This window comes from Myotis davidii, unplaced genomic scaffold (genome assembly GCF_000327345.1).
Source record: "Myotis davidii unplaced genomic scaffold, ASM32734v1 scaffold27, whole genome shotgun sequence".
In the NCBI taxonomy this organism is placed as follows: Eukaryota; Metazoa; Chordata; class Mammalia; order Chiroptera; family Vespertilionidae; genus Myotis; species Myotis davidii.
The window spans coordinates 3,501,640-3,515,962 of NW_006297821.1; the positions used below are offsets into that span (position 1 = coordinate 3,501,640).

Consider the following 14,323-nt stretch of genomic DNA (forward strand, 5'->3'; position numbering starts at 1 on the left):
GGCTGCCAGCTGCCATCTTGGCTGGTATTTAATTTGCATATCACCCTGATTAGCCAATGGGAAGGGTAGCAGTCGTACGCCAATTACCATGTTTCTCTTTTATTAGATAGGATGTTTCTATCTCTTCCTCTCCCTCTCTGAAATCAATTAAAAAAAAATTTTTTAAAGAAGATCCAGTCAATTCCCATGAAGATACTTGAGCAAAATCTGGTCAGGGAGAGTGGGATTGAGAGGACAAAGACAGAGGCAGAGCTAGTGGGGCTGCTTGCATTCCCTCTGTTTCCACTTACCAGCCTCTAAACTGTGCAGTGCCCGTTTGTAGGTGTGCACACAAACACAGGTAAAATTTAGATATTTTTATCCTCCTACACTCTCCTTAAATGTAGAGTCAGCTCTGATCATATTGGCATATAGTCATGGCAATGGTTTCCTTCCCTTTGTTCTATGTCTCTCCATTTCTCTGCCTTTGTTCACTGACAGTGGACTTGGTACAAGCTTCTTTGACCACACTTCTTGGGATGAGGAAGAGGTCACATCCCAGCTCTGTCACCATTTGGTTGTGTCGAGCAAGTCAGCAGTTTCTCTGAGATTTGCTTCTTCTATGTAAAACCAGTGGGTTGGACTGTATTCCTCGAAGGTCCTGTTATTCCTTGATCTCTTAAATATCAAATCGCAGGTGATGCCCATGCTGAAGTTCTCTTCTGTACTCATTCCCAGCGCCAGTGGCAACAGGTCTGCTTCATGTGCACCCTTAACCTCTTGGAAAAGGGAAGAGATTACAAAACAAACACATGTTTTTCTAACTTTTTGTGTGTGAGCTCATTCCAATATGATGTCATCAGGGAGAAACTCAGGATAAAAATCAACAGAATAGAAATTTACTAAGAATTAATATGAAGTCCCATAGTTTGATTCAAAGAACAAATTGCACAAATAGGTGTTTGGCTGAAAATCGCATATACAGTATGCAATGTCCTCAAGTCTAATGGGAGCCGATAGCATAACGGACACGCTGTGCTGTGTAGGATAACCACAAGTCCCAATGGCAAAGGCAGACTGGAAGGAACGGCTGAGGCAGTGGCCAGGTCAAAGAATCTGAAGTCAGCAGTCTTCAAAGAGATCAGGCAGAACAAGGTTGGAAGGACCAAAGGCAAGAAACAGCCAAGGTTGTAGCAGGAGATTAGCAAGAATGCAAAATGAGGGAATCGGTAATGTCAAAACGTAGAGATGAGCACAAAGGCAACAAAGTAGGGAGGATGGGGTGAGGGTAATGGGGGTCCATTCAGCCAGCAGCTATTGCTGTAACACATAAATCCAGCTTTTCTTTGTCTTTCTCTTTTTCCCCCAACCTTATATTCCCAGGCAGTTGCCCAGCCCTAAAATTTCTCTCTGCCCTAAAATTTAAGTTATCAGCCCCTTCCATACCCTGGTCTTTTCTTCCTCCCTGCCTTCCTTTCTTCTGTCTGTTCTAAACTTATCTTCCTTTCAAAGGTTCTTCTCAAGTCCTACCTGTCTCCTGCAGCCCAAGTTCACTACTCCTACCCCCATTATTGTTTTTCTTCTCACAGCTCATTTATCATGGGTGGGGAACAGTCAGGAGGTGATTCCCTTGATGTAATTATTAACTCCTTGACTAGTTTGCTAGCTCTGAAAGGAAGGAACTGTGTCTCACATCGTACAGAGACTGTTATGGTACAGGAGAGAGTTTGGGCATAAGGAAAATTAACCTGGTATTCAATCCTCCTCTGTAACCTTTAGCACATACCTGTCTCTAGGCCCTCGTGTCCTTTGAAAAACAGGGACAATGATCCCATGTTTTCTCTTCCTTACACGGGGGACAAACGTTTGCATCAAGATCAGAGGCAACAGTATTTTTTAACCATGAAGCACTCTTAAGAAAGGAAGGGCCATCGTGTTATTAAAGGCAAGGGGGTTTAGGAATCTAAATTTTGAGTTCGATTTTAATTCCTGCTCTACCTCCTACTCCACATATGACCTTAGAAAAGTTTCTTACTTCTATGTAAAATGACAAGACGCGCTTACCAGGACTATGAGTGCTGGAGATGGCTTATACATCAATTTGTAAGAGCCAGTTGTCCAATATTGAGTAACTTTGCAAGCAGGTTGTTAAAGTGTTATTAGATTAAAATCTGCCATGATGGAAGTATTTATCCCAGGGAAATTACAAATCCTACAAATTGGGTTATTGGTTTTTTCCCCCTGGAGAGCTGGTTTACCACCATATGGCTAAATTATGTAAATAGGGCTCTATAAACTATAAAGCCCTTTGTCTTAATCAGCATTAAAAGTAGTAATGGCAACAAGTAATGTTCTGTATCTGCAGAACCTAGCCCATTGCAACACAGCTCTTAGCACATATTTAATAAATACACCTTTAACTTCACTTTGGTTCACCCTTGTATTATTTTGATACTTCTGTCCCTGAGCTAAAGAAGCACCCATCATAACCTCTCTTCAAATCCTTTCCTACAAAGTGTCTTTTTAAAATCAGATAACAAAAATAAAAGCCTGGTTCAGTTCATGACATACACAGTAGGCCTTAAAACCTCTGTCTATAACTGAGCTAGTTATCTTCTTTCTAAATCTCCTTTTGGTGTTTCCTGTCTCAGTTAATGACATGCCCATCTATCCATTATCCTATATAAGTTATCTGAAAGTTATTCCTCTCCCTTTTCCTTACCCACCCCTATGTTTAATCAATCACTTCATCTTATTAACTCTGCCTCAAATCTACCCCCTCATCTTCATTGCCTGTTTCCTGGTTCATAGACAGCCATCTCCTCACTGTGTCCTCACAGGGCAGAAAAGACAGGGGATACTCTTCCAGGTCTCTTTTATAAGGTCTCATTCCTGCGGACTTCGAGCTCATGACCCCACCACTAAACATCAACACAATGGAGATTGGGTTTCAACATATGAATTTGGGAGGGACACAAACATTGGGCCTATCGCAACATCCTGTATTAATGCAGAATGCTTGGAATATCTCAAAAAACATGACAATATAACCACCACCACCCCCTCAGTCTAACCACCTGGAACTAACTATTGTTAATTCTTTGGATATATCCTTTCAGTCCTTTTTCTTGTGTAAGTGTTTATGTATCCTTTTAAATACATTTAAAAACAGTTTATGTAGAATATATTGTTCTAATGTGTTTTTATACTAATATGTCATGAATTTTCTCATGTGAGTAAATGCTCTTCTTCAGCATGATTTTTAATTGCTGCACAATATTCCATCATGTGGATATGCACCACTGTTTAACTAACCTCATTGTTTCAGTGTTTTTATTATTATAAACAGAAGTGTAGTGCAGATGACTGAAGAAAGGTTGATCTCATGTCCTCCTCCTGTTCCCCCAGGTTTTGGAGCCCTCTCTTACATCAGAACTCTATTCAGATAATCCTCTGAGTGTCATCTCAGGGCCTCGGGCACACTCATGGCACGATGGCCGACCCTCAGGAGCACCTGAGCTGCTCCTCCTCCCCACACTTACCCTTGAGTGAAAACAAAACCTTCAATGGACTGCAAGATGAACTCCCACCCATGGGGAGCCACCCTTCACCCAAGCTCCTTCAGGACCAGCAGGACAAGGGGGTGGTGCAAACCGAGCTAACGGAGGGCATGCACAGCCCCATCACCACAACAGTGTTGACAAGTGTGAGCGAGGATTCCAGGGACCAGTTTGAGAACAGTGTTCTTCAGCTAAGGGAACAAGATGAATCGGAAATGGCCGTGTCTCAGGGGAACAGCAACACTGTAGATGGAGAGAGCATGAGCGGAACAGAAGACATCAAGATTTAGATCAGCAGGTCAGGCGGAGGCAGTGGTGGGTTTCTTGAAGGACTGTTTGGATGCTTAAGGCCTGTATGGAATATCATTGGGAAGGCGTATTCCACTGATTACAAATTACAGCAGCAAGGTAAGCTATCATATAGACCTGGGAGGTATTTCTTGTGTAAAGACACCATCATCATTAGCTGCATAATCTTTGGCCTGTGGGTAAATTAAAGAACTAGTGCCTAGTGAATACCCATATCAGTTTCCCATAGATCTTCTGAATGGAACAGATTCACATTCGGGTGGATTTTTTTGGTCGAAGCCCATCTTTTGTGGTTGTCCAATCCAATGGTGTCCAAAGTAGAGTACAGATAAGACAATCATGGTGTTATAAGGAAGAAAATGTTAGAGTTTCTGTTCCTTTCATCTCATCATTTTAACTTTCTATTTTCACGTGTCTTTTTATATAGTTTTGGTATTTTAATAAAGTGTAGATATCTAATTTATAAATAAATCACATGATATTTGCATATTTAAAAATTTTTATTGAAAGTTTATACAGTCAAAAAGTCTGATGACCACTGGACTGATCCCAAACCAGATGGAAGCCACATGATACTACCCCTGATGATTGCAAGCCTGCCTGAGGGTGTCATAAAAGGAATTTATTTCTTTCAGTCAAGATACAGGAAGCCCACAGTTTGAGGAAAGATATAATATCTAACCATTCTTGAGATGCATCATTATTTCTAGATCCTCCTGCTTTTTAAAAAGTAAAATTTTAACTCCCATCACTGTGTAGCACGTATATTCATGTATTCTAATTCCAGCATGATGGTTCTGAGGTAAAGAGAACACATGGCCCTAGTGTTCTTTATAACTTCACTTATGTTCTTTAAAAGAACATTTTATTTCTGATAGCAAAATATATGTAGAAAATTTGGGACATACAGGTTCACCCCTTCTATCCACCCCCCAAAAAAAGTTAAAATAATCTGTGATCCCAGCATCCTAAGAATAACCACCGTTAATGTTTTTGGCATATATTACATTAGTCCTTTTGTGTGTGTATGTGTGCCTTAAAAGCAAATAGAGTCATACTGTTTTTCACTTCATAAGGTGAACTTTTTCTATATCATCAAATATACTTCGTCAACATCATTTTTAGTGGCTGCATAATATTAAATCATGTGAACATGCCAATATTTCTTTAAGCAGCCCTCTATTACTTGGCAATTCGTTTGCTATTTTTGGTGATTATAAGTCACACTGCAATGAACTTTTGTCTATTTCTTAATTTTTGCACATATCTTTGATTCTCCTTAGGATAAATTCCTACAAGAGGAATGGTTGGGTTCAAAGGGTTTGTTGCTTTTAAGGCCTTTGATACACATCTTTGTAGCCTTGTGTAAAAGATTCAGTTGTTATGAGATCTCTCATTTAAAATTGTAGAAGGGAAAAAATATGGACCAGAAATAAGATTGTTTTTATTTCTTTTATAATGAATATTGGACTCTGTGGCCCTCCCTTAAAAATATATTCTTCTCTTTTATCAGGAGTGTTGACAGCTTTTCCACAACAGCCAGTCGCCATTAATCGCCATTAACCACTTTTCTCATGCATTCTGTTTCTCCTGTTTGTGAAATACTCTTTCTAAACCACACCAACCTCTCCCTCTATACTTCCCCCCCATAAATATATTGGAATCTACTGGTAGATCTGTCAATTCCAGGTGTACTTTTCAGGATTTGTCAGCCTCCATTCGAGCTCCATGCAGAAATTCTTTGTCATTATCTGGATTTTGTCTGTCTTTGTGTCTGTCTGTATGTCTCTCTTTTTCATACATATTCCCATACTCTGCGCATTCCACTCCCCCCCCCGCCCACAATGATCTTAAGTTTTCAAGTAAATGAAAAAAGCATTCCTTGACACACAAAAGCTGGGAACTCCTATGTTAAACAGTCTTTTTTTTTTATTATTGGTAATAAAGATAAGCACAAAGAGGAAAATAAAAATGACCTGTCATCCCACATTCTAGAGATAACAACCCTTAAGTTATTATTTTTTTAAAGTTCCCTCGTTGAATAGACACAAACCCTACAAATATCTGCTTATGCTATAAACTCTATTTGTTTTTTAGGGTCTTAACTTGTCCAGTCTCATAATTATTTTGGTGGTAAGTTGAAGGTCTCAGGACCGAAATGCAGCATTGAGGTTTAGACATATAAAAGGTATAAAAGACACATTCTGTGTTTGTGAAAGGAGCCTTTAAATTTTATTTTTCTATCAACTTGTATTTAATTTGTCTTCCAATTGATTATGTGACTTTCAGAAAGGATTATTGCAGGAATAAATAAGAAACAGGCCTGGTCAGTTTAAGCTCACAAGGACACAGCAGCTGCCTAACTCTTCAGCAGATGATAAGATATCCTATTGTGGGCTGGTGTGGCTGTGGGCTGTGGGAGAGATTTGCTAGCCAGAAACTAAGTGTTTCTTCCTTGTCAGCCTGGGATCAGGGAGATTATCTTTAATCCTGGATTACAGTCAACCAAGGGACAGCTCGTGTAACAGATGTGTCCCTGCGGTTGGTACTTATGAGGAAATTTCACTAGATTTTTAAAAAAATTTTAATGATGTCCTCATCTGCCGTTTAGCTTGTTGGTGGTGAAATCCAAGTAAGGTAGCACTATGTGTAATTGAAATCTTTTATTTCCAAATAATTCCCAGTCTCAAAGCAAGTATTGTCATAGGCATGTCTGAATAAACAAGGAGAATTTATGCATTAAAGTGGGTGGGCATGTGGCTTTTTCTCAGTCTTAAGAATCCTGGTGGATATTGGAACTAAGATAGTAGTCATAGTGATGAATCAGAGAGAAGATGAAAGCTGGGAAGAGTACCAGGGACAGATGTAAAAGCAGCAGAAAGTCTGGGGCTAACTCTGGAGGGAGCACAACCAATTTCCATTATTATGAGGATAGTGATCTCATTCATCAACAGTCTAGGCCTCCAATTTTTCACATTCTTATTGCTGTTTGTTTTTTTCCTGCCATTCTTCTGTCCTTTACCTCCTTACTAGATATTGAAGGGACTTTGGGACAGGACAAGAAGACTAAATCACATCCATCATTTTACTTTTGGTAATCAGTTCTAGTAAAAAGATTGATACGAAGGTAGTTGAAATACTATTTTATTTTATACTCTGTGTTCTTGAATACCAATGCTATCTCCTTTATTTTTTTCATATTAATTGATACTTGGCTGAATAACATAGGCATGAGCTATTGTTGGTAGAGGAATATTTTAGTCCTTATTATAATATCCTCAACTTTTGGTATTTGAATGCCAATTTATTTACTTCTCATTTTATAAAAATACTTAAAAATACACCCTGGACAGGTGGCTCAGTTGACTGAGTTGCACCATTCAATTCCTGGTCAGGACACATACCTAGTTGTGAGTTTGATCTTCAGTTGGGGCACATATGGGCGGCAACTGATAGATGTTTCTCACATCGATGTTTCTCTCTCTCTCACTCGCTCTCTCTCTCTCTCTCCATCCTTCTCTCCCCCCACCTTCCTCTGTCTCTAAAATCAATAAAAACATCCTTGTGTGAGGATTTTTTTAAAAAAGAAAAGAAAAAATAATTAATAATAGGCATTATTTCTTTAAAATATAATAAATTACAATGTAAACATTATAAAATGATATAAAAAGAAAGAGTTACTTAAGATATTGTTTTAGAATTCCTAAATAACAATATGGAAAAATTTTAATTTAAACCAGTCCTCCCATCATACACCTAAATAAACTCCAGATGGATGTAAAGGTTAAAGTTTTTAAAGATCAACTCTTAGAGGATAGAATAGCCAGTAGAAGACATTACAAGGAAAATTTCAGGCAACCACAAAATATGTTGTTCAAAAAATAATAAAATTAAAAGGAAAAGGCCTTTGTAAAATTATATATATATATTCTCTTCATGTTTTCAAAGAAATAGAGAGGAAGTTCTTTCAAATTTATGAGAACTACAAGACCCTACTAGATAAATAGACAAAGGATAAATTTGATAATTTCTACAAAATAGATGTGCATAGTAAGCAAATGTAAAGGAAATATTCCACATTGCTAACAATTAAAGCAGTACAAACATAAAATAGTATTTTAGACCTAATTAAGTTAGCACCAAAAAATAATTGGCAATATTCGTGGCTGGCAAAGTTGTTATAAAAGGAACATACATTGCTGCTGTCAGCAAAAATGAGCTAAATCCTTTTGGGTAGCAATTTGGAATGTATACCAAGAGCCAAGAAACTGCTCTTTAATCTAAGAATTGAGTTTGAGGAAATAAATATGAAGAAAGAAAAAAGTGTTTTAATTTCAAATTTAAATTAGCAAACAAAAAGATTGAAATATTTAAGTACCAAATAAAAAGATGAGTATACAGTAAACAACTATTAAAGCTTAAAATAAAAATTATATAAGTACATGGGGAATACATAATACATGAAAAAAATTATACATATATACAACTTTTACATAGCTGTATACATGTGAACAAAGACTAAAAGAGAAGATGAAAACTGAGTATGGGGTGGGATATCAGATAAAATAGGGGTTTTTCTGGTATTTTCTAATGTTTCGAGTATTTAACAGTAAATAAAGATTGAGTAGATAGGAAAAAAAGACACCCAAAGATTGTCCAATTTTAATAGCTATTGTATTAAAAATTAGGGTAACTTGGGCTTTTATAAAGTTATTCAGAGAAATATTATCCAATTATGCTCTTGCCCCATATCCTATAATCATACCTTATTCCACCCTCAGGATGGTCACAATGACACTATGTTTAGTTCTTCACTGACCCTAATAGTAAAACTATCTTAGAGTATGCATCAATATCTGCGCCTGTGTGTGCTGCACAAACAAGCCCATGGGGACGAAAGTGAGACTGCTCGAGCCCCTTAATACTTATCAGTGATTAGAAACCATAAAGATATTGAAAGCAGTCAAGTCTATAACTTACTGCTTTCTCCCTAATCACATTTGATATTATTTGTTCCTTAGGTGATTTCTTATTTGTGAGTTATTTGTATTTTAGAGATTTGCTTTGATATAACATATAGTCCCTTTCAATAGCATAGAAACATTTAATACTGCTGATATAAACCACCCTCACTGTAATATTTTCTGCTTTACATAGTTACATTTTGAAGGTCATGTTTTAACCATTGTGATGAGGTCATTTCGAAGGTCATGTTTAACCATTGTGATGAGAAGCCACATTTTATTAAGAGCCTACAGAATTTCTTTTCTCCTAAAGTGGAGAAATTAGAGACGAGGGAAATGTAGTTCCCTTCTGGATACTGATGAACTCTTTCTGCTCTTGCTTCACATGGCAAATGGTAAGTTGATTTGCTTTCAAGACCAGAATATCTTCAAAGCCACCTCAACACCACCTTGTTCAGTGTTCTCTAAATAGCAGTCTTTTAGTGATCAGTGATCCAACAAGAATTTCTCATAACCTTTAACGTTGTCATCATCCTCCCCTCACTCCTGGGGCTCCTGGCTCTTTGATGTTCATTTCTTACCAGTGCAGTGATGACGCACTGGCAAAAGGGGGATGAGGAGAAGGATCAATGGATTACATTCTTCCTTTTAAGTTTCACAAGATTAAAGCACATATTGATTGGGTTTTTGAAGTGCTTTGTCTCAAATAGCATTTAATTCATTATAAAAGTAATATACACTTACAGTTAAGCATTTTTAATGCAGAAAAGGATAAAGAACCATATGAATCACTAATAATACCACCACTTAGAAATAACCCCTGGTACAATTTTTGGTACCAAAAATAAAAATAAAACTCTAAAAAAGAGAGAAACATGAAAATATGAGAACTACAAGAATAAATATCTATATGAGGAAAAACTAGAGGCCCAGTGCATGGATTTGTGCACTAGTGGGGTCCCTCAGCGTAGCCTGCAAGGATCTGGCAGAAACTGGCAGTCCAACACCACCTGCTGCTCCTGCCTGCTGCTCCCGCTCATCCCAGCCCTGCTGCACCTGCTGTGGGCTCGCACCCAGCCAGTTCCGATCAGGAGAGGCTCGTGCTGCTTCAGCAGTGCTAACCAACCATGGGCCCTGCCTCTGGTGCCCATTGGTCAGCTGAGTGGTGCTCCTGCTGTGGGAGTGCACTGACCACCAGGGGGCAGCTCCTGCATTGAACATCTGCCCCCTGGTGGTCAGTGCACACCATAGCGATTGGTCAACTGGTCATTTGGTTGTTTGGTCACTTAGGCTTTTATATAGAGAGATATCATGACTAATGACACTCTTAGTTACTGCATGAGAGGCAATGGGGTATAGTAGAGAAGCACTGTCCCTGGAATCAGCCAATTCTAGAGTTCTAGGCCCAGTTCTGCCACTTACCATCCCTACCCCTAACGAGTTTTCTCATCTTTAAATAACCATAATAAGGCTGAACTTGTAGGATTGTTGTAAGGATTAAACACATGAGACATGTAAAACAGTATGCTAGTGTCTGGCATATAGTAACTACTACATAAACGGTAAATACTAATACACGTATTATGCATAATTAGATTCTTAGGTGAGATTCATTGAAAATTCATTCAGCAAGGATTAATTGAGCACCTGACTAGAAATTCGAAGAGGAATAAAACAACATTTATAATGGGTGATGGGGTAGGGATAGTGGTGTAGAGACAGGGGAATTGACTGAACATGCAAGCTTGAAGTGCAGAGAAGGCAGTGTCAGTATGCAGGGTGTGCCCAAAAATTGTATACACACTTTAACAGCTGATAGCTCAATTTTGAAAATGAAATGTATTTTAATAAACACTGCCTTTATAATTATTCAAAGTGTGTGTATACATTTTTTGGGACACCCTGTATGTTTTGTTTGGAGGAGAGTATATTGGAGATCTCTGATCTGCTTGATTTCACTGGTTAAAAATTGATACAGACTAACTCATGGGAATATCTAATCTATAGTCTCAAGGCACACAGAAAGGTTCTAACTTTTGGTGAGTTACCAGGTGGGAGACAAAGTGTAGAGTCATTTTGGGGCATGGTAAAGTTGGTACCTTTGGAGTGGCCTTGTAGAATAGTCCCTAAGCAAATTCCAAGATCTTTTTAAGCTTGTTCCTCTTTTGTGTGCCTAGATACTTGGGAAGTGCCATTTGAGGAGATCTCAGAGCTGCAGTGGCTGGGTAGCGGAGCCCAAGGAGCTGTTTTTCTGGGCAAGTTCCGAGCGGAGGAGGTGGCCATCAAGAAAGTGAGAGAACAGAATGAGACGGATATCAAGCATTTGAGGAAGTTGAAGCATCCTAACATCATCGCTTTCAAGTAGGTCAAGGCTTTTTTTTTTTTTTAAGAAATAGATTTTCTTTCCCCCAATATATACATATAAATTCCTGCTTTGAAAGACATGTTAAGACCATGCTATAGACTGAGCACTGTGCTAGGTCCTTGGTAGGGTATCAAAGAACTATTAAATTAGAGTCATGTCTTTAAGGAGTTTATAATATAGAAGTTCTTTTTGCCAAAGGATGCCCTGCTTGGACGGGATGCAGATGGGGCAGAGAGAGAGAAAGTGGATTCTTGCCAAGCAGTCAGATCTGTTCATCAACCTCATTTATCAATAGGATGACAGATAACCTGGACATCCTAAAATTCAATTAAGAAAACAAAGCTAACATCTAAGTAACCAGAGAACAATTAGTACCTGTGTAATAGATATGCTTTTTATTAGTTTCTATTAGCATCTCTTATTAAATATTAACTTGTAATAACAGATACCTTCAGAGTATTTCTCCCTGCCTCATTGCTTGCTGGGTGGCTTTTTAAGGAATGCCAAATACTCAGCTTTCTAAATGTAATGATACAGAGTTATTGGTGATAGCAAGTATGTGCTATTTTCATTTCACAAAGTAGTTGTTTTCAAGATCTTTATAGTTTAGACCATTATTTTCAGAATATTGGCAGGAATCCTAGCAAAAGGGGGAGACCCAAAGGCAAATTTGTGGAAATCACCAAATTTAGCAGTGCTGAGTTCTAAATATGTGCAATTCCTTCTGCCTTGAGTTCCATCTCTTACCAGCCTTTAAAGTTTGCCTTAGGTTTGAACAAATGAATGGTGAATGGCTTCAGAGTAGGCAAGGTAAAGAATAGGAAAGGTAACTTTTAGGTGGGCTGAAAGTATAGAAAGTAGAACTTCTTTATATGTATATATGAAAATTATATGACCAATGAGGCTACAGTTACAAGTGGAATAACTTAAAATCCCCCTTCCCTAAACTAGAAGGAACTCCTCCCAGCCCCCAAGAGGGAGCCTCTCTTGACAAAATTCTCATTATAAAGCTAAACATGTGATGTGGTAATTTTTTGCTGGAACCACATCCTCAAAGTAAGAAATAGAAATCTTAGTATAGGTTTTATACAATGAGTTTAAACGAGTATTAAGGCTGTTTGGATTCAAGACCCCTTATGAAAAGGGAAATGGGTGTAAAAAGAAGAGAAGCATTGCCCTGGTCAACATTGCTCAGTGGTTAGAGCATGGGCCTGCACACCAAAGGGTCACAGATTCGATTCCCAGTCAAGGGCATGTACCTGGGTTGCGGGCACATCCCTAGTGGGAGACGTGCAGGAGGCAGCTGAACGCTGTTTCTCTCTCATCAATGTTTCTAACTCTCTCTCTCTCTCCCTTCCTCTCTGTAAAAAATCAATAAAATATATTTTTTTTAAAAAATGTTCTAGAGACCAATTCTAATCTTTCCAAAGATGATCATTTAAAAGACAATAAGAGGATTTTATTTTTTTAATCCTCACCTGAGGATATTTTTTTCATTGATCTTTAGAGAAAGAATGGAAGGGGCAAGAAGGGAGGGAGGGAGAGGGAGAGAGAGAGAGAAAGAGAGAGAGAGAGAGAGAGAACTAAACCTTGAAGCTTAGGTTTGAGACAGAGCTCAGCAAGCCTTTTGGCCTCCTAAAATGAAACAGGCTGTATCTTCCAGGTAAGAGGGCTTTCCGTGTAGAATGTGTGCTAAGAGGATGGGTATGAGAAGCTTTCTTCCTTTTTCTTCTCAGTCTTTCCTCCCACCTCACTCTCTGACCCGCCCACCTGCATATGCACTTTTCAGCATTTGGGACAAATATTGCCATGCTGGTGCCCAACTCTTTAGGCTGAAGATGCCTGAATAGTCTTTACCTCTACATGGAAACAATAGCGAGACTGTGTCCCTGGCCCATTACACCATGCTCTTGAGGCATTGTGCAGTGTTATGTTTGCAGCTCTCTGTGCCATGTGTTGCTTGGCCAATGAATCATTCAGGACCATCTGGAAGACATGAAGGCAAGATTAGATTTTAGTGCGTCTCTCTGGATACTGATTTCTGTGCTTACAGCTTCTTTTGAAATAAGAACCATATACAGAAGGGAAAGGGCAAGGAAAGAATACTGTATTCTTTTTCCTTCCAATTTCTTAAAGCGGTCTTTTAAGAAAACCCAGTCTGACTGTTCCTAATGGAATTGAGTGCCAATGGGGAAGAAAAGGTAGCAATTAGAAGTGATTATAGAGCTGTTATTTATAGCTAGTAAGGGCCTTGTCATAGTATAGGGCTGATGGAATGATTGCTTCTCATTCGTCAGCCGGGAAAGATGAAAAACGCATACATATCACCATTAGGCCCTTTCTGTCTACATTTGTGACAAGTTAAAACATAGTTGAACAGGATACTGAATAGCTTCAAACAAATATGTATTTTGATATCCTCAAGCATATTACATTATTCCTGCCTTACTTATTATTTCTCTGTGAGGAAAATTAAAGTCTGTTTGTAGTTGCCACAACTTGAGTATTGGCCTTTTGAAGCATTGGGCACATGAACTCTTGAAACGGTAGGTAACATGCTGAGATTTTAATTTTTCTTTGTATTTTTTTGTTTTGTTAGTTAATCCTCACCCAAGTATTTTTCCCCGTTGATTTTTTAGAGAGAGTGGAAGCGAGGAGGAAGAGACAGGGAGAGAGAAACATCAATGTGAGAGGGACACATTGACTGGTTGCCTCTGCATGAGCCCAGGGCCGGGGATAGAACCTGAAATTGAGGTGCATGCCCCTCACTGAGAAATGAACCCTCAACCCTTCGGTCTGCAGGCCGATGCTCTAACCACTAAGAAAACTGACCAGGGCAAGAGAATTATTTTTAAGCAGGCTACCAGAAACTCACTTCTTTCTTTCATTTTACTTCACTGAGAGGATCTTCACTCCCACTATGCTACATCATTCTAAATGGAAAGTAGAAGGGGAGGCCGGGGGAAGGTCAATGGGGGGGTGGGAGGGAAGAAGACATATGTACTACTATTTGTAATATTTTAAACAATAAAATAAAATTTAAATAAATAAATGGAAGGTAGAGCTTCCATTTAACTAAACCTTGAAGCTTAGGTTTGAGACAGAGCTCAGCAAGCCTTTTGGCCTCCTAAAATGAAACAGGCTGT

At 38.6% G+C, this 14,323-nt stretch overlaps 1 protein-coding gene across 1 annotated transcript in view; it reads left to right on the plus strand.

Moving 5' to 3' along the window:
• The window catches only part of MAP3K13 (mitogen-activated protein kinase kinase kinase 13), a 95,806-nt gene that overhangs the window by 71,153 nt on the left and 10,330 nt on the right, over positions 1–14,323 (plus strand). Inside the window, 2 exon segments of the mRNA XM_015570433.1 lie at positions 3,388–3,947; positions 10,990–11,173. Coding sequence (XP_015425919.1) covers positions 3,473–3,947; positions 10,990–11,173 — 659 coding nt within the window. The 5' untranslated portion in view covers positions 3,388–3,472.